The sequence below is a fragment of the Osmerus mordax genome, chromosome 7, assembly GCF_038355195.1.
Source record: "Osmerus mordax isolate fOsmMor3 chromosome 7, fOsmMor3.pri, whole genome shotgun sequence".
In the NCBI taxonomy this organism is placed as follows: Eukaryota; Metazoa; Chordata; class Actinopteri; order Osmeriformes; family Osmeridae; genus Osmerus; species Osmerus mordax.
This window is the reverse complement of record NC_090056.1, coordinates 11299343-11324029: the sequence shown is the minus strand read 5'-3', so window position 1 is coordinate 11324029 and position 24687 is coordinate 11299343. Positions and strand designations below refer to the sequence as shown.

Genomic DNA, 24687 nt, shown 5'->3' with positions numbered 1-24687 from the left:
CGACTGACAAGTGGGCTGCTGAACCATCTCCTCACTCCTACAGTGCAGTATACACCCACACTTTTTAACAGGCAGATCAGGTTATGGTATCCTACAGTATCATCCAGAGGAGTCCTTGTCAGAGAGTACAGGGCACTTCATCTCCATCCCTCCTTACTTATCATCAGCACAGCTACTGTTCAGTCAATACCTGCTAGCTCTGCTCTGCTCTGCTCAGCTCTGCTCTGCCAGTGAATCCGCCGGAGCTGCTGTAATCAGTGTCTCACTCAGGAGGCACACCTGCTCCACTATCACAGCAGATAGGAGCAGGGTCTGCCTCTGCCCTGCCTCTGGCTCTGCCTGCAGCCCCTCTACGTTATCCTCTCCACCCAGGTGTGGCCCACTCGCACATCCGCTATCGGGAGGAAATTACACGCACCTTAAGCCCGTTACCACTTCAAAGGAAACAGGCAGGAAATGAGGAGAGGCGATGCGCTCCTATTGGTCCCCTGCAGCGAGGAGGGGCTCTACCTACTCACAGCTCTCCGGAGGTGATTAACAACGGCATCTTCATTAGGAGGGTGACTAGCGAACGGCAAGCGGGTCATTGGTCGGTCTTGATGCTGAGTTGAAGTGAAGGTACTTCATGTTGCTGTCAGTACATCTTACCACTGTTCATCACTAAGCACCTTTGCAGCGGTTCAGATGAAGTGGCAAAATCCTTCTATCATGGTTGTCTGCTTGCGTGGCTAACAGCTATGGGTTGTGATAACGTATGGTTCTTATTTGCATGTACACAGCGCTTAGAGACTCCTGGCATCCACACCGTGAGAATGGATGTGTGCGAGTGGGCTGGTGATAAGCCGTGGCCCAGATGAATGCTTCACCTTGGTTCGCTGTCACATATGAAGCTGCTACACAACTCCATATCCATTAGGTAACACGTTTGAGAGATTGGATATGTCTCTCTGCTGGGGCTGTTTATATAGTAGAAAAGATAGAAGGGAAGGGCCGGAAGGAGGAAGTTACAGAGAGACGTCGAATTGACAGCGCAGAGAGAAAGCGAGAGGGAGAGAGTTATCCCCGCTGTCACTGCTTGATCTGCATGTCATCATGTCTGCTGCATTAGTTTAGATTCCCTCACTGCTGGGGAAATGTTCCGTTGCGGTCACTATGGAAACAAAATCAGGAAATACAGCCATTGAGGCTCCTGACAGAGTTGAAGAGGTGGTGGGGGAGACTGTCGATAAAAATTTAATTCTGATAAAAGGAAAATGGTGAAGAGGTAGTAGAGAAAAGAAATGAAGGAAGGTACAAAGAGAAACATGGTTGACTGGACGATGTAAGCCCGTGGAACTATTCAATTGTTACTGGTGGCTGAAGGATTGAGTGTTTGGCGTGTGTGTGTGTTTGCTTGTGCATGTGTGTCCATCTGCATTTGTGGGGGGATGAAAGGAGCCCTGGGTGTTATAAAACATTCACATGGTCTGTGTATCTGGCTCTCATCTCGAGCCTTGTCTTACCTAAACGGGATACCCATAATGCAACTGACATGATCAGTGTTTTCTCTAGAAAGACATATTTTGGCATGAAGACCACCATCACATCGGTAAAATACTTGACTTGTCATCACGTGTGCCGTTAAAAGAAAATGATGAATTCCTGACATGAGAATGGATATTGGTCTCAGACCAAACACATGGAGCCATTTCCAGTAACAGCAGTGGAACACCTCCCCATCTGTCTTCCCAAACCTCTTAACTCCCAATGAGGAACAGGAACTGGACACATGGAATCCAAACAGAGAGGTTTGGAATCCAGAGCCCCAGTCCCACAATCCTCGGCCAGACCAAACACATCCGTCTACTCCAGCCACACTGTTGGGCCAACTGTTTCTCCTGATTCTTTAATGGCCATGAAGGAGAGAGAGAGGAAAATAGAGAGAGAGGAAGAGAGGAAGAGAAGCGAGAAAGATAATAATGAGACAACTGTAGTCACCTCTCCCTCCCTCTCTTTCTCTCTCTCTCTCTCTCTCTCTCTCTCTCTCTCTCTCTCTCTCTCTCTCTCTCTCTCTCTCTCTCTCTCTCTCTCTCTCTCTCTCTCTCTCTCTCTCTCTCTCTCTCTCTCTCTCTCTCTCTCTCTCTCTCTCACCCTCTCTCTCTCTCTCTCTCTCTCTCTCTCTCTCACTCTCTCTGAGCTTAGCTGATGGACTGGTCTGCAGCGTGCCACGCGTTGGTAATTGCAGTATTTTTCATGAGCGAGGGTAATAGCAGGAAAAGCCTCATGCTGGTGTCAGTCCCTTCACATGGTTCGGCTTCCTCTCATTCCAGACAGGGTATAATTCTGACGAGATCAAATATAACTGGTTCTGTATGAGAGATGGGGAGGCATGGAAATGACGGGGAGCCTTTTTACATATTAGCCTGGCCTGGAATTCAAACCAGCAGCCCTCCTGCTAAAGTCCATTCAAAGTCCAAGTCCTTATGTCCTACCCTATGTGTAGCCCATGGCGCTGAATCCTGCACTGCCTTTGCCAGGCTGTGCCTGGTCAGTAATGCCACTGCCTCTTCTTTCCTGGGTAAAGAGACCCATCAGTGTGACGGAGCTAGCCTGCTGGACTCAATACGAGGACCTGGGCTGGAGGATACCTCATTTCTCCACTAGCTCCCCACCCTTGCCATCTCCGTTCCTGCCTCCCCCACTAGGGATAATTATTCTATAGATCGAGCGTCTTGCACAGACCATGTCCTCCGTTGCAGCCGATGTTAACCAAACACAGGGCCAATGCTAAGCAGGATACTGACACTGGGTATGTGCATGCTACATACTGTATAGTGCTGCTGTAGATTCTTGGGACGTTAAGAGGTATTTAAAACCCCCCTTCTTCACTGCGAATGATCTGGATGTGGGTCTGTGAGGCTCCACCTCTCTGATCACCAGGCGGGAAACACAGAGCCTCCTGGTATGTTGTTCTAGGAGAGGGGAGGATGGATGGATGGATGGACGGAGGGAGGGAGTAGAGGCAGAGTGGTTTCTAACCAACAGGATCCTGAGTGCAGTGGGAGCTTACCAGCGTGATGGATTAGGAGTGAGGAGTGTGTGCTGCTCTAATGGCAGCTCCATGGCAGCCTGAGGAGATGACTTTCATCATCTTAGCCTCCTCATTACCCTCCTGTCTGCCCGGCCAGGCAGGGCACCACAGTCAGATGGCTCAGACATGCCCACAGTGCTGTGGCTCCTCTGAGCACAGGGCTGCGATGACACAACGCATCACACAGCCTGTCTGTAACCCAGCCCGTCCACTCTCCCTGGCCTGACATCACAAGGTGGTACCATTGCACAGAGCTGTGATGTCACCAAACCCTTGGCCATGAGGGAACTGTGATGTCAACTGTGATGTCACTAAAAGCCATACTGTCAGTACAAAAGAGCTGTGATATTATCAAAGCCCTTCGAAACGAAGGCCTAAGCTCTGTAAAGCTGTCTGCACCCACTGGGAGCACAGTGACCTTGACAACAGGCTGTTGGGCTCCGATGGCTGAGTCAGGTCTCCATGGATACCTGGAGGAAGTGGGCTTTGTGTGACAGTGATGTCTATCATTAATTTAGTCTTGCCTCTAGTCTCCTTCTGCACAATCTCAGCTCACACTCAAAGAAAACTGTCCAACCTTTGAGGTCTGTTTTATACAGCAAGAGTTCCAGTACTTTTCAGTCTTTCATAAATGAACCGTTTAGGTAAGGTAGAAAAAAGGTATACCTGATCATAGTCATTGTAACTGTTATTTTAGTGAGAACAGAGCAGCTTTGAGCTAAAGCATGATTACTGTGCCATTCCTTGTACTAGTCTACATGTTGAAAGACAATGGCTACATAGTGCAAAAGAGGTAAAGGATAATTGCTCATTGTTAAAACACAGAGATGAAATTGCATTGGTTTGCTTGAAAAAACGATTTTTGTGGCCTTACTTTTCCTGTTGAAATCCTCTAGCAATCTTTGCTTTGATGGGTTAGAGTCTAAGTCTATGTAGAATATGTGCTAGTTCTTGGATATGTCAACATATTCAACACTGGTGAACCATTGGAGTAAGAACAGGAGACCACCAGAAACCTCCATATCATCAGCCTGCCCCTGTAGCTATCGCTTCATGTTTTATATTCTCTACTGTATTTATTCACATCCCATACTCCTAACAGGGCCTATCTGCCTCTCCTCTGTCACTCTCATCTTTTCAGTTAGTTGCCGTGAGCAACGTGCAAGGTACTAATTTTGCGTTTGCAGCCACCTTGTTAATGACTGTGTTTTAATGGCTCTCAGCGATTATGCCAGTGACTTTCAGCGGTGCCATTTTAGTTTACACAACTGCCATTTGCTTAAAAGCTTTGCTCTTCTCATTTAGGACAAGCTGGCAGAGTAAAGTGTGTTTGTAATAACAGGTTTAGTGCTGTCTGTGAAAAGAGTTCTCTGTAGAATGGCTTGTAACCATGAACATTTGGTGCAGAGATGACAAGGCTTCATGAAGACGCTAGTCTACAATTAGTTAACTAATTGACTAATGACTAATTGACAGCCCAACCTTGTTAATTCATGTTGACCCTTCCTTGGCGTGTGTGAACATGTCCTTCGTGCTCTTGTCCTTCTTCCTCACTTGCCTTCGTCAGCTCTGTTTGCACCTTCCTCCTCTCCTCCCGCTAGGACACCTTTCCTTGTTGCCATTTCGCTTTAACACCAGCCATTTCTCTTGTCAGTACTCAGATGAGGTTACTGTCTCTCTCTCTCTCTCTCTCTCTCTCTCTCTCTCTCTCTCTCTCTCTCTCTCTCTCTCTCTCTCTCTCTCTCTCTCTCTCTCTCACGTGCATACACACTCCAACATTGCCATTCTAACAGGAAGTGTTTGAACCATGTTAATGCCAGGAAACGCATAAACTCCTCCATGTGCTCTTTTGTTCCTGTAATAATCCCCATCCACAACAAAGATGAGCGGTTTCAAAAAGAGGCTCTCTGGTGCTTGACAGCAGAGTGGAGCTTGAGGATTGCCCTTTTCTCTCCCCCTTGTTGAATATATGTCTTGCTCTTTTCAGTCTTTATTCCTTAGATATGCTCATGCACACCCACACACACACACACAAACAGGTACAGACACATACACACACATATGGCAGATATTTTGTGCTTTGAAAAACTACAGCACTGGCCTTGTAAGTGTTAGTGTTTTACTATTTTGATACACTTTTCTTAGCCTTGGAGTAATGTGCCCTTGCACATCTAACACGAACACGCACACATACACACACAAGTTATCGCGTGGTACGAGTGTGTAGTAAGCGCCTCATTCCTCCCGGTGTTGAGGCTGGGTGATTGGCAGCTGTGCCCGAGGGGTGTGACAGGGTGACAGAGTGTCCTGATCCTCAAGCTGCCCCTGCTTCTCCACATGTCTCTTTAGTCTCTCCACCACATCCCTCCGTCTCCCCATCCCTCCATCACTCCCTCCATCACTCCCTTCATCTCTGTTTAGCTGTCTATTCATCTTACACATCCCCCTGCATACATGGTCTGCCTTTGTACCGTCAGACTGGGCTTTCACTTTTCCTTGTGCTGTCCTCATTCATTCTTCATCACCATAATCACGTCCACATGACTCAGATCATCTTAGAAGAATTGGACATGTAAATATGTGTTTCATAAGCATTTGATCTAACATCTAACACCCTGCTGAGAAAATAACACCTCATTAAATGATTGATATTGTTTAGTTGTCACTTAATATATTTGATTGAGTATAACATTGGGTGTCCATCAAGCACTCTGTTTATCTTTTGTTTCCACATCCGACACTAATTTATGATGGAGAAAAATACAGCCTTTTATGTTTATGACATGCCAGCAAACAAGGAGGGCTTGAGATTATTCTAGAGCATTCAGAATGCAGCCTCTAACACCTATATTAAGCAGAGTGGGCACTCTTAACCATTGTTCCTTCTGGAATGCTTTAATCAGGCAGGGCTTATCTGTAGTTTAGGTCCTCATCACCGCTGATTCAAGGGAGATAAAAGGGGGAGAAGGAATACAAATTATGTTTAAATCAGCTCAGTTGAGCCAAAAAACAACCCAGTAATCAGGAGGCCACAGGCTTGTCTCTGCTGCCAGGAGCCCACTCTGATAGGCCAGCAGCATCTACTAAGACAGAAGCAGCACACTCACTTCAAACCTGTCATGTGCTTCCATGTGCTTAGTGTTATCATAGCCTTCCCTTGCTTCTTACACCTACTAACGTAGGAATATCAAACTTCTACCCTTTATTCCTATTAGAGTTTTTATCCTGTAACTTGCTACCGTGACATACAAAATGTTTAGGTGTGTCATGTTCCCAAAGAAGAGAAGATGAGAGTAACTGAATGAGTAAGTGACTGAATGAGTAAGTGACTGAATGAGTAAGTGACTGAATTTGAAAAAGAATGTTACAGAGAGGGAGAGATGGATACAGAGGTGCCCTGTGCAACTAATTAATTTGAATATTTATGTATTAATATTTTTGAGTTTGGTGAGAGACAAAGGGTGCATTTGAGGATGACAGTGGAGGAGGAGGAAGAGGAATGAAAGAGGCGGAAGGGGATGAGGAGGAGGAGGGGGAGGACTACTGTACCATTTGATGTGTGGGTGCCAGAGATGAGTGATGGGAGCCAGCGCAGACTGAAGGTCACATCTAAAGGCCTGGCATTTCCAGCTGCCTTTGTCACAGGGGAGAGGATAAATAAAGTTAAGTGCATCTTGTTTATTCTCTCCACTTCCTCCCCATGAGAGAGAGAGAGAGAGAGAGAGAGAGAGAGAGAGAGAGAGAGAGAGAGAGAGAGAGAGAGAGAGAGAGAGAGAGAGAGAGAGAGAGAGAGAGAGAAAAAAGACAGAGATGCAAAAAGAGAGAGAGGGCATGAGAAAGACAGAAGGTTGCTATTACCATTGCCATTAGATGATTCCGAATGGGAACATTATGGTATTTATTTTTGTAAAATCAAGAAAAAAAAATGGATGTCCTCAGATTAGTATGCATTTAATGGCAGAGATTAACTCCCTACTGCTGCCTCCTCTCCAGTCTCCATCTGTCCCTGAATGAAAAACTAATCTTGTCCTGTCCTAGAGTTTGGCACCTTATTAGTTCAAACATATTGTTTTTTTAAAACAGGTGGTGGTAAATTACTATGCTTGCAGGTATGCAGACCCTACCAGTATGTTCCAAAACTATTCGAGTCCTATCAGCCAGTCTAACATATCCTCAAAGTGAACAGACTGAAGGTCTCCCTTGTACTCCATTGCTCTTGCTCCCTACAGACTGGCAGGAACACTGACAGTGTCTGTCTGGAGCAGGGGGTTGCGGGGTGGTTGGGGTGCCATCTTCCCCTCAGGCAGGGTAGTGCCCATGGTCATAAGACCTTCCTGCCCAGCCTCTAATATCTGATCAAGGACCATCTGCTGTTGGTTCATGACATGCTCTATCTGCATCTATCTCTGTCTCTCTCTGTCTCTCTCTTTCTCTCTCTCACTCCTTCTCAGTCTATCTCTCTCTATCTGTCCGACCTCTTCAAGCAGAGCCCACAGGGAAATCAAGCTATCAGCGGTCTATTAGAATAGCTCTGGTCACCGTTTGATGGGCACTGTTGCGGGAGGAAATTAGATTACCCTCACAATGCTGTTATTTTGGTGCTGTATTCATTTGGGACGCTTTTACACATGCAGCCAAATCCCTCCATCTCTTTCTCCTTCTTTCCCTCTCTCTCTCCTCCTCCCTTTCTCTTCATCCCTCTCCCCTCCCTCTCTCCTTGTCTCTCTTTATTTCTCTCCCTTTCTCTCTTACTAAGCAGCCATGGCAATCATGATCTCTAAATCCTTACCTCATAGAAACATTGGACTCAAATTATATTGAAGTTATTGGATTTTTTATTAAAAATATGAAATTTGTCCGGTTGGCTTTTGTTATTTGTTATTACTATCGATCGAGACCAATGACAGATATTGAGTGATCTGTGGGTGAAGAGTGAGATGCTCAGGGTGTGGACACACTGCAATGTAATTAGCTTGGAATGGACTTTTATTGCACAGGGAGGGAGCAGAGTAGCAGGCCCCATGCCTAAACAGCACAATTATCACTGCAGTAAAATGTGTGTGTTCAACTGACAAGAGCAGTGAGTCACCATGTGTCATATCCAGCTTACCCTGAGATGTCATTCCACACCACTATTGATTTATACATCGAAGGTACTTGCCAGTTGTTATATTATGTAATTGCCAAAACGTTTCTCTGTAGCTGAATATGTTTATGTGCGAGTATGTGCGAGTATGTTGGTACAATCTCCACCCTTGAGAACAGCTAATCAGGTAATGCACCATATAAGACTGATGCAGCCCTCTCCTCTCCCAGTCTGCTGCAGCAGTGCAGTAATTAATCCAGCTGAACCCGTAGCGCTCACAAAATAAATGTTTTCCATTTTCATTAAGAGACAACTCATTAGTACATAATGAGGGAGAACCCTGCTTCTCTCTCCCTGTGCTCTGTGCTCCAGCAGTCCAGGCGCTACACAGCCCTGCCTGCCTGCCTGCCTGCCTGCCTGCCTGCCTGCCTGCTTGCCTGCCTGCCTGCTGCACAGTTACTCACTGCTAATTCAAACCCACCATACATACTGCATGTATGCGTGTTTTACCCTTAAATAGTAACACAGACAGAGAGGAAGTGGCTGAAGTAAGCCTTGTTTTAGGAGACTGATGATGTCGTCCTGATGAACAGGGTGGTATTCATAGATGTTAGACAATGGAGGACTATCTAATTTTACAATCCTACACAATGGAACTCAGATGTCTCTACACATCTTTTTGTGCGCTCACAAACGCACACACGCGCACACACACACACACACACACACACACACACACACACACACACACACACACACACACACACACACACACACACACAGCTACATGAGCACAACACTGCCACTATGCCAGCCTTTCATTCTGACACCCTCAAAGTATACACAACCAGCACCAAAAAATAATGAACAAGAGAAGTGTTGAGTGCCTGCATTCCTCTGGCATAGAGATCAACTTCACTGGCTGTGAACTTTCAATTGGCTATGTAATTTAGAGCTTCCTGTTAAAGGTGACATCTTCCTGTTTGTGAGGGGCGCCCGTCGTCAGAGGCAGAATAACAGCACATCTGCCCTTTCTCCTCACAGACGAGGGGAAAGGGCAGCAGGCATCAGCCAGGTTCAGGACCACACATCAGCACGCTCACGCTGCGGCTTGGCCTAACAAGCTCGCTGCCTCACCGAACCAAAAGACACGGAACACACACAACCCCAACAGCAGCTGTCTTAATAAGCACCCTGATAACCAGAGGAATGGAAAAAAGACTTCTGGGCAGCCATGGCTTGTGTGAACCCCATCTTTGGAGTAGCAGTGAAAACCAGTGTATGGAGCAGAGTAACTGCAAAGGGAAGCAGTCAGTAAATGTTAAGTGTCCCCGCTAATGTTACGGTAGCAGTAAAGGAGTAGCCATGGGATAAAGACCAGTCCCCTGTCGCTGCTTGGAATCCCTCCGGGTCTCAGTCTGGCCTTCCCTTATTAAAACACACAACTGGTCATGGTCATCATGGCTGAACCTGAGCACAACTTAGTCCTGTAGGGCTCATTAACCCTGGGGGTCGGGGGTCAGTGGCGCCTGGCCGCACCATCACTCACCGAGGTCCCTGCTGGACTCATAACCCTGAGTGATGGGGTGTCAGCCTGCTAAATTCACTCAATCCCAAAGCGGGTGATTTAGTAACGAGGAGCCACGATGTAGGAATTTATCCTAATTACATTAAAGCTTCAATATATCAATAATGCTTAATCATCTGAAGACAGCTGCATTTGTTTATGTCACCCTGGGAGGCTCGGCTAAGCATTCACACTTCCTCTTCTCAAACACTCCACATAGCACGCGGGTTCACCAGCCAACAAAACACAATATATCTCTCTCTCTTTTGTATCTCACTCTTTCACTATCTCTGTCACACATGTGCACACACACACACACTCCCTCCCCCCCCCTCTCCCCGCATGCACGCAAATACACCACTGATATGGTTTTCATTTGCCCTGATGGATTGGTGATTAGCTTTGAGGATTCCTCAGTTCATGATAGGTATAAAATCGAACCCAATTTCTGACTTTAATTAAAGCTATTCCCAGGGCAGGCCAGGCTGCTGTAAGGCCATGACTTAAAGAGGTCAATGGGAGACAGCTTTCCAATGGGGGTCTAATTCAATCAAGTTTGTATCCGGATATATGGCTCGGGAGGGGGTCTTCCTATAGACATACCTCTACAATGATCCACAGTGTTGAAGTAACATGTTCCTATAGTATCTACAGTAGTAGCGGAACAGTGTCCATGTTAACACCAGTAGCTGAAGACCGGGTGTGTTTGTTTTCAGGGGGCAGGGCTTTGGAATACACCAGCTGGGTTTCTGATTGGCCCCCAGTTTTAGCCCTCAGCAAAAACAGGGTGCACAGACCTCCGGGGGGAAACCAGCTGTGTTGACCACAACCTCTGGGGGCACACGCAGGAAGGAGCGCACGCATGAATGATTGTGTGCGTGCACACAGAAGCATGCACGCGTGCTTCCTGCTAGCCAGCTGTGGCCACCTTGCTGCTCTGTGGTGTGTGCGTGTGTGCATGTTAGTGAGTGTCCATGTGCGTGTGAACCCTCAGGAAGCCCCAGCTGCCCTCTGATCATGAGCTTTTGGTACTGACCCTGGAGGGACAAGAGATGAGAAGCGGGGAGAAGAGAGGAGTGGATGGGGGCAGGAAAGGAGGGGGGAGTGGAGGATGAGGAGGTACGAAAGAGAGGGTCTACAGTGCAGCTTGCCCACAGCTGAGTCTAGTTGGAGGCAGCTGTTTCTGTGTGTCGCCCGTGGAGGTGTTTATTCTCAAAGCTTCTCTGATTCCCAGCCTTGCCTTCTCATTTCACTAGATATCGATCCGAGCTCTGGTCAAACATTGGCCAAATCCTCCCTCCTCCTGCTGAACATTAAAAAGACACACATACCTGTACACACACACATACATAAACAGTACATTACGGGACAAACGGGACACTTATTTACAAGTCAATGCATCAAGATACATACTGTAACACAACCATCTTTTGTGATGTTTTTGTTTTACATTTACTTGTAATTGTATTAATTTAGCAGTCACTTTTATCCAACGAGACAGTCTGAGAGAATTAAAGGTTGGTTCTATTTAGTTCATCCACTGTTTTTCTTCTCTCTCTGTCGCTCTCTCTCTCCTTCACATACGAAGAGAAAAGGAGGATAAAGAGCACAGCGTAGGTGTCGGCTGTGTCTATAGCACCATGGAGACTGAGGCTGAGCCTACACAAGCCCACTGGATGGGATGCCTGTGCTGACGTATAGCCTCATTCACATGACGACGTTCCCACTGGAGGGGCCACGCGGGGCCAGCAGCCCCCTCAGAACACCTCTCTCATGTTCACAGGAAATTAGCCTCCAAATCCATCTGAGCCTCCTGAGGCCGCCGGGCAGGAACACAGCAATCGATAGCGGTTGGGGAAAAGAGCTTTTACCTGCTCAAACAACTCATTATTTATGTATATGCAGACCAGGCAGCCATCATCACACTCTTTTTGCCACATATTGACATGTTAAAGAAGGGAAAGGGTTTTTTCCTGCTTGGTCATCAATCACTTTCAGCTGCTGTTGGTGTGCATAATTACCTCAGTTTGGGTTTTCAAGAAGAGAAACAGCATGTATGTGCTGGTTATGTGCTGTGCAGTATACTGTACTGTACAGATACGCAGTGCAGAGAGAAGTCTTTGTCATGCTAATTCTCAATATCTGCAATACAATTCTATGCATTTTTAACAAGACACTTCGTGTTTTTGAGGCCTAAGCATAGACATGTCACATCAATCTCATTCAGGCCTATAGACGGAAATAACCAATGGACCAATATTCACCCAAATCCCCCAAAACAACAGCTTTGAAAGCCAGGCCCAATCCCACACCATGATGCTTTGATAAACACCAACGCCACCCCCACAACAGAGGCCATCTTTATTCTGGCAATTAGGCAAAGCGCTGGATTATCTCTCCTTCAGCCAAGCCTGCTGCAAATCCGTCCCGATTCAATTATTCTCCTCCCCTGTCTGCGTCCGTTTGGGCGTGTGGCCAGGGAAGAAATATGCTCAAGGATTTGGACTGCTAAAATTGTTTTTATTTTTATTTTCATTCCATTCCTGCATTCCATCAGACTTGACAAGACTATTAAATAAAAATGAAACCATGGGAGCTTGAAAACAGTGTCCTTGTAAATATTTTATGACAACAATAACCAAAATTTACTTTATTTTTTAGCTCACCTTTCACTCTCCTCTTTCTGGAAATGATTTGTAAAAAAATAATTACCTTTGGATTGCACTCTTTGCTGTCTTCAGGGTGATGTGTTTGCTGTACATATCTGGACTTATCAGACATAGTCTCTCACACTAACGTTTATCAAAGATGACGACTGACTGGTGATCTGGGATTTTCTCATCTCTTCACTCAAGGCCTTTTTACTCTCTTTCTCAGTGCCTTAGATCAGATGCTCCCCTCCCTCTCCTCTCCTCCCTCTCCTCTCCTCCTTTTCCTCTCCTCCCTCCCTCCCTCTCCTCCCCTCCCTCTCCTCTCTTCCCTCTCCTCCCTCCCTCTCCTCTCTTCCCTCTCCTCTCCTCTCCTTCCTTCCTTCCTTCCTTCCTTCCTTCCTTCCTTCCTTCCTTCCTTCCTTCCTTCCTTCCTTCCTCCCTCCCTCCCTCCCTCCCTCCCTCCCTCCCTCCATCCCTCCCTCCCTCCATCCCTCCCTCCCCTCCACTCCACTCCACTCCCCTCCCCTCTCCTCTCTCACCCTCCTTCCCTTCCTCTCTCCATCTCCACCTCTCTGAGTGTAGGGCAGCCTCAGTCCTTCATTGTGTACTGAAGTGGATGTGTCTTGGAGGGCTGAGTAGAGAGACCCCCTGGATGTGTGCAAACGGCCCCCTTCTGTTTACCCTCCCGGGCGCCATGTTCCCCTCCCAGCCTATCACTGTTGTGGCTGTCATCTCCTTCATTTGATGTGCCTGCTAGACAACAACCTGTCAGCCTAACACGCACTCCCCTCCCCCCACCCCCTTCTCTGTCATCCACAGATACCACCGTGTCATCTCAGAAAGGTAAGACAACTTACAATCAGTCATCTGAGTCCTTTGTCTGCTTGTGATGAGTGGGGTGTGGGCGTGCAGCTGTTTGTCAGTATGCGTGTGTTTGTACAAACTGCTCGTGTTTGCGTGTCACATACACAACACAGCATAGGAACGTTCATGTTGCTGTTTAGTGCCACATTGTAACTTCAGGATACACATGGTATTTTATTCCCATTCACAGACAGATGATGATGACACTGTCCACATGATGCGTGCGCCTGATAAAAGCACAGCTGTCTGACTCGCTCAACACAGTGGTCCATCGTGACTGTCAGGCGGAAACCTTGTTTGTCCAAAACTGTTTGAGACTGGAGGTACTTTATTGATCCCAAGGCAAAATTGCCGTTACTTTTCCAAAAAAAGGAGATACAAAGTTTCCACACAGCAATAGTATATTATTTGTCTGGGGTGTGTGTGTGTGTGGGCGGGCATGCAGACAGGAAGGTAGACAGATATATGGGGGGTCAGATGGATGAGCGGTTAGGGAATAGGACTATCAGTTAGAAGGTTGCAGGTTCGATTCCCGGCAGTGAAAAATGACGTGTCCTTGGGCAAGGCACTTTACCCTACTTGGGGAATGTCCCAACTTACAGTAAGTACAGACTAACTGTACGTTGCTCTGGATAAGAGCGTCTGCTAAATGACTAAATGTAAATGTATATACACACACACAGGCAAGCATGCAGGCAGACAGGCCGACGGGCGGACAGACAGACAGACCCATAAGGCACCCAGGCAGATTGACAGACATTTGGCAAGGCAGGATGTTTGCAGGCAGGCATGCAGGCAGTGATGATTGCACCAGAGAGAACAATAGCTAATCAGCCCACAGTTTACTGGTGACTTTGGTCCAACTTTGGCTCCCCTCCTGCAGTGCTGTGCATGAAGCAGGACTGTGTTGTTTCTCTGGCAGCTAAGAAGCTCAGCTAGATTGTAGGTGATGCACAGTACTCTCTGAGTCACGGATTCAATACCTCCAGCTCTCTAGAAGTCATGCTTCTAGTACACAGCCAAGATTGGGAGGCACAGATTTCAGATAAGCTGAAGTCAAATGTACTTGTTTACCTCCTATTGAATGTGACAGTGTACCACACACACACACACACGCACACACACAAAGGCAGGCAGTGCTGGGCTCATATATGTGAATATGTGCCATGAAGCTGTGTTGTCAGACAGGGCTGTAAAGCTAAGTGATGTGGGCTGTCTGTGCTCTCCTGTCTGATGGATGTGGAGAGGGACCACAGACTGCCGTGGTGTACATCATCTCTCCACAGATGCCCCGCCCTGCCTCACACACACACACACACACACACACTCCCATATGGTCTTGAAGGAGAGGGAGATAAATAAGGCCACCGCAACCTGTCTGCTGCTGTGTGTGTTTGTTCATGTGTATGTGTGTGTGTGTTGCGTGTGTGTTTGTTCATGTGTATGTGTGTGTGTGTTGCGTGTGTGTTTGTTCATGTGTATGTGTGTGTTGCGTGTGTGTTTGTTCATGTGTATGTGTGTGTTGCGTGTGTGTTTGTTCATGTGTATGTGTGTGTGTGTTGCGTGTGTGTTTGTTCATGTGTATGTGTGTGTGTGTTGCGTGTGTGTGTGTTCATGTGTATGTGTGTGTGTGTTGCGTGTATGTTTGTCTATCTCTGTGTGTATCTGTTTAGTAAGTATGCATGTTTGTGTCTCTTTGACAGACTTTCAGATTCCCTTCTCTTGTCTAGGGCCACACACTCTCTCTCACACACACACACATACAGCCATGTAGAAGGATGGCTCGCTCTATTCATTCATACACATTGAGTTATAGAGGAATTTACAGCTATGACAACACCATCGGTACTAAAGAGCCGTTGGGCCTTGAGCTGAAGATAAAATGCACAGAGCCCCCTGATGTGTGTGTGTGTGTGTGTAAAATCTTACTGGGATTAATGAGATACAGCACAGAATGTGTGTTTATTTGCCAGTGTCAAGTCACCTCTGGCTAACTGTGTGTTTGTGATCCATGTGTAGCAGCTATCTTTTACATGGCTGTGCTATTGTGTTAGCTTATCGAATCACACATCTTCTATCGAAGCAAACAGGAACAGAGTGAGTGAGCCATGGCCCCATAGCCTTAGCACGTTGGGCTATTTCTAGTGGCCGAATGACCTGTACGCTCTCCTCTCCAGAACCAGTATCCTGATAGATACAGGACCTCATTATAAGATAACCTCAAACCTAGGGTCGTCATCTCTACAAAAAAAAAGCTAGCTTCTCTCTCCCCTCTCTCTCTCCCACCTCCTGTCTCTCTTTTCTGCAGCAAATGAAGTATATTTATGGCACCTGGGCTGGAAAAACAGTCTCCAGGAGCTGTTCCTCTAATTTCATTTTCAAAATGCCAGCGATAAATTCATCAAATGGGCCGAATCGAATCGGAGTCTCACGCAGGCCCATCCGTCATGCCCGTCCCCTGAGGTCTGTGGGCGTACTTAAACCATCCAAGAACCTTCACTGGCAGGGAGAAGAGATGGAGGGAGGGGGTGGAAGGAGGAGAGAGGAAGATACACCAAACATAGAAGAGGCATTAGTACGTGTCAGCCTATTACCATTAGTCAAGTGCACATGTGCATTTATGTGTGCTTACATACATGTGCAGGAACGAATAAGTGTGTGAACGTGTGTGTGCGTGAGAGAGAGACCGAGAGAGAGCGAGAGTGTGTCTGTGTGTGTGTGCAGAGGTCAAAGCTAATTCTCCAACACATAGAAGCCTCAGTAGGAAGCCCCGTTAAGCACTGTGGCTGCCGATGGGCCTGCGTGATAATTGATTAATCACAACACAAGTTCATTGATTCTGCTGCTCAACGCCTCCTTTGCTCCGAAAGCACTTTGAGCTTCATCCCCAGGCTGGCTCTGAGAGCTGCAGGTTCACACGCTCTGTGCCCTCGGATCCCCCTACCTTCCTCCCTCCCTCTCTCCCTTCCCTCCTTCCCTCCTTCCTAGCTGGACGATGGGTCCTCGGTGTGTATTGTCTTCCTCGACACTCCCGAACCGCCTGTCATTTGTTTTCTTTGTATTTCCTCTCTCTTTCCCTATGCCTGAGTTTATCTTTCTCTGTGTGTGTGTGTGAGTGTGTGTGTGCGTTGGGGTGTGAGGCTAAGCTAGGCGAGTGAGGGTAAAGCAGCTTAACACTAACAGGGCTAATGAAGTCAGGGCCATATCCCTCTGAATCAGATCAATGCTGCTATTCTTTGGAGCCTGTCAGCGTTTAATGATTAGATGAAACATGCAGCTACAACTATGAACACACATAAACACATTAATATGAGATTTGTTGGCTCTGTCTTTCTGAAACTCACAATCATTTGCACACACATAAACACACACACACACACACACACACACATACAAACACACACAAAGGGACCACAATTGCATTTTCATGCTAACAAAAAAGGCTAACAAAAAATGTGTACATACACACACACACATACAGTACATACACACACAAACAAACATACAGTACATACACACACACATACACACACGCTCACTCCACCCACTTTCAGCATAGCGCCTCTGCCATGATTGATGGTTCAAACATGGCATCAAGGGTATACAGCAAAGAGATTGGATGCCAAACTAATGACAGAGAGATTTACAGAGAGAGAGCTGTCTATTGATCCCCGCTATGTGCAGGGGAGTGTAAAAAGGCATGGGGAGACTTAGTCCTCTCTCTGATGCCTACGCTGTAAACAAATGTGCTTGTTCTGGTGGAGAGGCATGCATTGGCCTGGTTTCATGAAAGTTTTGGTCTGTTTAATCGTATTCACTCCACTCAAGAAACCAGACCAACATTGTGAAATGTTAGTTCCCATTTTAGAGCTGTCTTTAATCAATCCTCTCTGATCTCGAAAAGAAGTGAGTGTGTTCTCTCTCAGGTCCACGTCACCCTCGTTGATTCAGCAGAGCGTGCGGCACTGGTGTTTGTAGAAAGTGTGTGGAGTGTGTTTGTTTGTGTGTTCTAATGCTAATGCTGCGTTGCAGAGCGACAGGGCCGGGGGTAGGGTCAACAAGCTGCCTCTCAGTGGGAGTGAAAGGGGCCTCGGAGGAGCTCGGCCCCTTCTCGCCCTGTTAGCCACACATGCTAATTTACCTGTCAACTTACACGGGGTGCAGAGTGATCCACAATCTCTCTCTCTCTCTCTCTCTCTCTCTCTCTCTCTCTCTCTCTCTCTCTCTCTCTCTCTCTCTCTCTCTCTCTCTCTCTCTCTCTCTCTCTCTGTCAGTTGTTCGGACCTCATTAAAATCTCCATACTGTTGTTTGACTGCTTTCAACTGCATCCATACGCCATGTCGTCCTTATGCATTCTGTTCTTCAATTCCATTACACTTCCCCCACTCCACACTTAGGAGCTCCCACTCCAGTCTTTAATTGAAATGCAGGCAGTCTTCTGCTTCAGTGTGTGGGCTGATCTCCAGCTGTCCCCTCCCATATCTCCCTCCCGAGTGTGTTGAAAGGCTGGTGTGGAGGAACCGGGGCTGTTGTTCTCTGAGCCCCTGTGTGGTGGTAATGTGAGACTGAGGATGTGTGAGCACGCCTTGGTCTGTTTACCTGCTCCGAGCTGCTCTCTGCTGCTCACTCTCCCCTGGACCCCAGGCACCACAGGCCTGATCAGGGAGCTGGGTTTGTGTTGAGCTGCTTCAGACAGCGTGACCCCAGGCCTGACCCCTTTCTCCCCAGGTAACAAGGGCTGCCTCAGGGGGCACTTAAATACCAGCCACTGCTGGGCCATCATGTGCCACTCTCCTAACCTGATAATCCCTGTTTGTGATGGTCCTGGGGGAGCGCGCTATGGTGAATGGCCTCACCTGGGGCTGGTAATACCCAGACATAAGTACAGGGGACAAGCCCTGTCCTGATTTGCTGGTCATAACAACTAGCCAATGGGTGTAGTGGTCGGTCTTTAATTTGTTCAAGTTGGGTCAGAGGTACCCACACGCACACACAGGAAAAGTGAGCGAAGGAGAGATAGACAAAGAGAGTCTGTCCAGACGAGTACTGGTCCTCATTAGACCTGTCTGTGCATGGAACACTCCTGTCTGCCTCAGACAGAAACACACAGACACAAGACATGAGGAGACCAGAGCCAAGAAGTAATAAGAAAGAAGAATAGAGACAGATCACAGATCTCTCTCTCTCTCTCTCTCTCTCTCTCTCTCTCTCTCTCTCTCTCTCTCTCTCTCTCGCTCTACCTCTCTATTCTTTGCCTCGGTTCCAACGGCCAATTAGATAGAGAAACATGAGGAGGTTTTTGAACAGGGGATCTTTATTTGCTGTTCCAGGGTGGGGGCAGCTTGCAGAGTTGAGATGGTGACAGAGTGGGCCAGGCCAATTCACCATCTCCTTACCGCTGAAGGAGCTCCACTACAGCCAGGCTGGATGGGTGGAAGGAGGTAGATGGGTATGTTGTTCCAGGGTGATCTGGAGCTGCCTCCTCCTCTGATGATGTCATTTCCAGAAGCTCAGCCAATCCCGTGAGGCTAATGAGCCCCTGTCATGTTTGAACAACATGTTATTGTCCTGCTGCTCCCTGCTCTCAGTTAGATCCATCGTACATCTCTGTCTGCTTACACTGGCCATGTCACAGTGGGGGGGGGGGGGAGCCCCATGGTGCAAGTGGGGCGGGGGGGAGGGTGGCATATTGCACCCAGCGGGAATTCCCCTGTGTGGGTCTTCTCGGCAGCAGGTTCGGGCCAGCTTGGATAGGCTCAGCAGGGTGGAGGTGGAGGGAGACTGGGGATGGGTTAGATGGAGCACATCAATCTCAGAGTATGGCAATACAGGCATGGGAGACTCTGAGATCCACAGAGAGCTGGAATAGACTTGTTCCCATGCTTATGCAAGCTCTCACACAGAACACAAGTTTGCATCTGCACAAATACACGAGAAAAGAAATGTTATCACTTGACAAGTGAGTTTACCAAACTTTTTCTAATTTACTTAACACCCTCTAGCTGCTTTGATGAGTTTCTGTAACATGATCACATTGAGGTGTGAGCTTGCATGTGCATATTCATACATAGATCCATAATGAGCTACACACATAACAAGCTTCACCCAGCCCAACAGTCACACTAATTAGGCTGGCATTTCCCTTTTCTGCTTCTACGCTCTCGAACCCAGCCTCGTCAGGCTCACTCAAAGACGCATCACCACGGTAACGACAGATGGGTAGTTCCGGAGACTCTTCCGGAGAGAGCCAACGAATAAGACTAAAACAAACACATAGCGTAAGCAAACAAACAAGAAAGGGAGCACGTCGAATTCAGAGGGACTGCTGAGGAAACAATTTCTCTCTTCCTCTCGTTGGATTCAAGTCCAGGAGTTTTTATTACCAAACTTCAGATGCAAATCCTGCTCGTTCTTTGACACCAGTGAGGACAGAGAAAATGAGCTGAGTTTTGGAGCAAATTGGCGTCAGTCACACTGCCTAGCAGAACAGGGGACCAGAGCAGAGCGTGGAGGAGAGACTTACTTTCAAAAGCCTTTCTTCCTACAGCTACTTCTTCTGCACATTTCCTTCTCTTCCTGAAATTCGCTTTTACATTCTTGACTGTACAGATCTCTGCCGACCACTGTTTATGACTGGCAACATCAGCATATTCCACCTGAGTGGTTCTATCTTGGAACATTTTTCAGCAGAGAGATACAGAGAGAGAGAGAGAGAGAGAGAGAGAGAGAGAGAGAGAGAGAGAGAGAGAGAGAGAGAAAAGGGGGGGGACTTTCACATATACACAGTGTATGAAGTGTGCCCTCCTCACTCTCCCCCCCTCTGTCCCTTCTCCTCCCCTGTATCCTCCTCTCCCCAGGATGTATCCTGCTCCCTGCTGGGTCGACACGCTTTCTGTGGGGGGCAGGAGGGGGAGAGTGTTGTCCTGGAGGTAGACTTGGCCCGGGGATCCTGTGTTGTTGTTGCAGCCACGACTCTGAGTGTGTGTGCCTGTGTGTACGTGCATGACTGCGTGTGTGTGGTACTGGGGGTTGTCAGTGTAGATATAGGGGTAGATAGGGGGGGGGGGTCGTTGGGGGGGCACTGACAAACACTCTCCAGAAATGAATGAGTCTGCAGGGTCATACTATAGTTGAATGTGTGGGATGCTCAAGACAATGAGAAGGACACAGCTACTCTTACAGTCTGGCTCCGATGATCAGATTGGTTCATGTTTTATGAAGATTATTGTTGAGCATGGTGGATGCCCTCGAGAGAACACTGTTCTTGGACACATCTCTTGGTACATTCTCCCACAAGACATGTCTCCATCTCTACAGCTCACAGTGTTCCCCTTAGCTCAAAGTAAACAAATGGCTCCGTGAGAGCACTGCGTAGAACCTTCCAGTGGGCCCATTCACCATGACGACATGGCATCTGTGGCGAGAGAGAACAGGGGGGGGGAGAGGGAGAGAGAGGGAGAGAAAGGGATAAAGAGAGAAAGCAATGGAGACAGAGGGAAAGAGAGAGAGAAGGGGGTTCAGATGGATTATTCCTGGCTAATTCCTCACAGAAATCTGCTCTTAGCCATCAATAATTCATGTGAGCCCAGGCAAGGTAAACATTGCTTAGCCTATTAAGGTGCCAGACTGGTACAGGGAGACAGGCAGGGCCACCATCGCTGCCACTCGCTCCAAATGCATCGGCAGGTCCCACTGAGGAGCTCTAGCGTCCTAAATGAAAATGGAAAGCTCATTAGCATTAGCAGGTGAAATGCATGTCCCGTAAACAGCAGCGCTGCCTGCATGGTGCAGCATTAGCATAGCATTCAGAGTAACGATGATAGAAAAGAACCAATTAGAGTGATGGGTGCTGTGTTTGTGTGTGGTGTGTATGTGTGTGTGTGTGTGTGTGTGTGTGTGTGTGTGTGTGTGTGCATGCGTGCAGAATGTGAGCTGAGTGTCAGCTTTGTTATGGCACCCTGTTGTCGTGGGAGACGGTCTCTCAGTCAGTCAGAGCCTAAGTTAACAGCTGAAGCAGATGCTAAAAGAGGATCCTACTTCCTCTCTGTCGTTCGCTCTCTTTATCTGCTCTTTGTCCTCTCTCACCTGCTCTCACAGGGGCACATTCTCTACCTCTCCTACTGTAGTTATTCCCTCCCTCCCCCTCGTTCTCCACTTTCATCTCGCTTCACTTGTCTTTCTGTTTCTGATGGTGAGGAGGCAGAGAAGCAGAGGGACTTGGGAAAGACGTGTTGTGTTCATGGAGCTTTAGCTCTTCTTCCCAATCCTCAGTCCCTATTCCCCCCTAAGAGGCAGCCCCCCACCACCCCCTCTTCCCTTCCCCGGTGGCCCAGTGTTCCAGCAGCATCTGTCTGACAGGAAGATGACGTCCTAATGGTCCCCAGGGGGACATCGAGGGAAGCAGCATTTCTATGACTTTGGAGCTGCGATTACGATAAGAGGACTTTCTGGAGTTAAGAGGCAGAAGTTTCTGCTGTGTGATTAGGTGCTGGAATATTATGTGTGTGTGTGTGTAAAATGCCTCGTAGCAAACTATATCTCTAATGCTAGTACAATTTCTCATGAGAGTAGAGGGGGAAACGAACCCCCAGACAGGTATATATCAAACAGACTGAAGGTAGAAACACGTTCAGACAGGATTTCCAATCTGTGAGTTTGCAGCCTCACACTGCAGCTCCATGTGTGAATGCAGGCCGAGACAGAAGGAGGAAGAGGAGATGGCGGTTTCACAGCTAAGTTTCAACTTGATTTGGTGCAGCGGACCAAATGTATTGCAACGGAGATGCTGTATTGCAGTATTTCTTTGTGAGTGTGTGTGTGTGTGTGCTTGTCCATACAAACATGCTTGCATGTTTTGTCATCTCTTTTGTGTGTCTGGATGTGAATTAAAGTTTGTACTATCTCTGTCTAAGAGACTCTGGCCTAGTGAGTCCTGTGTCGCTATTTCAGCAAGGGCAGGAGGTCCCTCGTATCCCCCAGCAACATGAGGGGCAGTGAGAGCCCCTGGAGCTGGGGTAGAGAGGGGGCCAACCGAGGGCTTAGACCAGGCCTTACCAGGTCTACTGCAGGCTGCTCCCTGCAGAGACTAGCAGAGGAGCATCTTATGAAAGCAGCAGGGTTGAGACTTATCCTGGAATAGCAGTCTTAAATCCCCTCTGTGATTGGATACATGGTAATGGGAGTGAAGTATTTGGAGGTGGAGAACATGTTCTATAAGAGGACATGTTGAATATGAGGCCAGTATCAGTTCTGTGTAGAGCAGGGCGGGGTGAGATGCTCCCTATGGGCTTTATTACAGGCCAGTAGTCTGTTCCTGCAGCCGCCAACACTAACTCCCCTCCAGCTCTGCCACATGAAGGCCAGACATCCCTATTAGGAAAACACACCAAACACAGCTTTTTCCCTTCCTTCCCTGCCTCTCTCCCCTCCTCCTCGCTCTCTCCCCCAGCTGTGCCCTGGGGATCAGTGTAGTGGGAATGACGCTGCCCCACAGCGGATACTCAGTGGGTGATAAAGCTACATTAGAGCCCAGTTCATTAAAGTGCTGTCTTGCTCTCTCTCTCTCTCTGCCCCATGCGAGTGACACCTGTCCCCAGAGAGAGCAGTGGACCGCAGGCCACAGCTAACAGGCAATATGCTGCCGCTCTGATTGCTCTAGCCCCAGGTCTTCTGCCTTGGAAGGCTATCTCCTTTCTCCCTGCTTCTCCCTCCCCTCTTTCTATCACTTCACTCCAGTTGAATAATCCCCCTTCTCTCTTTGCACTTTTATTCATTCTTCTCCATACAGTACACCTCCTACAGTCGACCTCACCTCCTCCTCTCCCCTCCAGTATTTTCCAGTAAACTCCTGACCTTTTTTTACCCTCTCTCATTCAACCCTTCTTTTTTTAATCTATCCTCGTCTACCTCGTATTGCCTCTCTTCTGGCTTTCTTTCTTTTCTCACCTTTATCATTGTCATCTGTTCCTGTCTCCTTACCTCCCTCCGTTTCTCCTGCTCTCTTTGTGCCTTCTTTAACTCCCTGCCTCACTGCCTTTCCCTGCCTCACTCTGTCCACCTCCCGTATTTTTCCCGCTTCTCTCCCTCTCTATCCCTTCCTCTCTCTCACTGCTTCGCTGCTTCCCTGGTTCCTTTCCACCCACCCACCCATCCCTCTCTCCCCTCCCTGATTCGACCCCCCCTCTCTCCCTGCCTCCCTCACTCTCTCCCCTTCCCCACTTCTCTCCTTCCTTGTCTCTCCATCCCTCCCTCTGTCGGATCCAGGTGAGCTCCCTGAGCAGTGGGAGGTGCTGAGGCGTGTAGCGGTCAGCAGTGCTCATGGGTAATGTGCAGATCAGTCATCCTCTGGACAGGTGTGTAATAGAGGGAGGGGGCAGAGGAGAGGGAGAGGTGAGGGAGGAGGAGAAGGGGGACAGTGGGGGATCTCTAGGGGGGAGAGAATCAATTTCACCGGGAATCAGGAGTGCAAGGAAGCAGAACTTCTCTTATTCCTTCATTCTTCCCCTCTTTTTCCCAGGCTCTCTCTCTGTCTCTGATAAACTACTGGGTTCTGTGGTAGAGTTTACTGTAAAATGCTCCAGCAAAACTGCACACGAGCAATGGAGTAAATCCCTAGGTAAATGAAAACACAGATAACTAGAGAGGGTACAATTTCTGGGGAAATTGTAGGGTGTGCTTGCTTGCGTCGGTTGCACAGGGGTCCGTTTTTAATGACATTTTTACAACTGATATTTCTGTATTTTATATAAATATGCATACTTATTATTTATAAAGATTACATAGATTTAAAAGCATTTTTTTTTTGCTGCTCATTTACAACTGAAAATACGAGTGAAGTGTAGAATGAAATAGATGTCTTCATTTCCCCTGCAAGAGGCAGCCTCATCGTTGAATCAAAACGAATAAATTTGGCAGACCGGTGTAAAAATTGACCTAATCTCTATGACTTAAAAGTCCTTTTCAGTTTTTCCCTTCTCGTGATATTTTCATGCATTTAGCCTACTCATTGCATTCATTCATTCATTAATAAAGAACCCCCTTTGAAGATTATTCTACGACGTTACCCGGCAGTAGAAGATGGAATCGCGATTCAAACAGTACCATCTGCTAACTGAAAATATGCCCCCCAAAACGTAAATAAGCTTGACATTTATTTAGTGGAAAATCGCTCTTTCATAAAAAGAACAGATTGACAAAGTTTAGGCTGTGGCAATGAAGTTCAGGTTAGTAGTTAGATAGACTTTTGATTTAAGTAAGGAGAGTGCCGAACATGTTCTGTCGCCGTTTGACTTCCTAAACAGCTGTGTAGATGTTTTTGTAGTGTCTCGCGTAGGCTACAGCGTTGCAGTGATACACTGAATTGAAACCACAGGTAATGACAATTTCACCCACAAATCTTTTACTTGTAATCTAATGTCATAATAAATCCTACAACGAAAATGTATATGT

The 24687-nt window shown here is 47.5% G+C and overlaps 1 protein-coding gene across 1 annotated transcript in view; it reads left to right on the top strand.

Moving 5' to 3' along the window:
• The window catches only part of LOC136945279 (cadherin-4-like), a 165180-nt gene that overhangs the window by 61479 nt on the left and 79014 nt on the right, over positions 1–24687 (top strand). Inside the window, 1 exon segment of the mRNA XM_067239024.1 lies at positions 13194–13217. Coding sequence (XP_067095125.1) covers positions 13194–13217 — 24 coding nt within the window.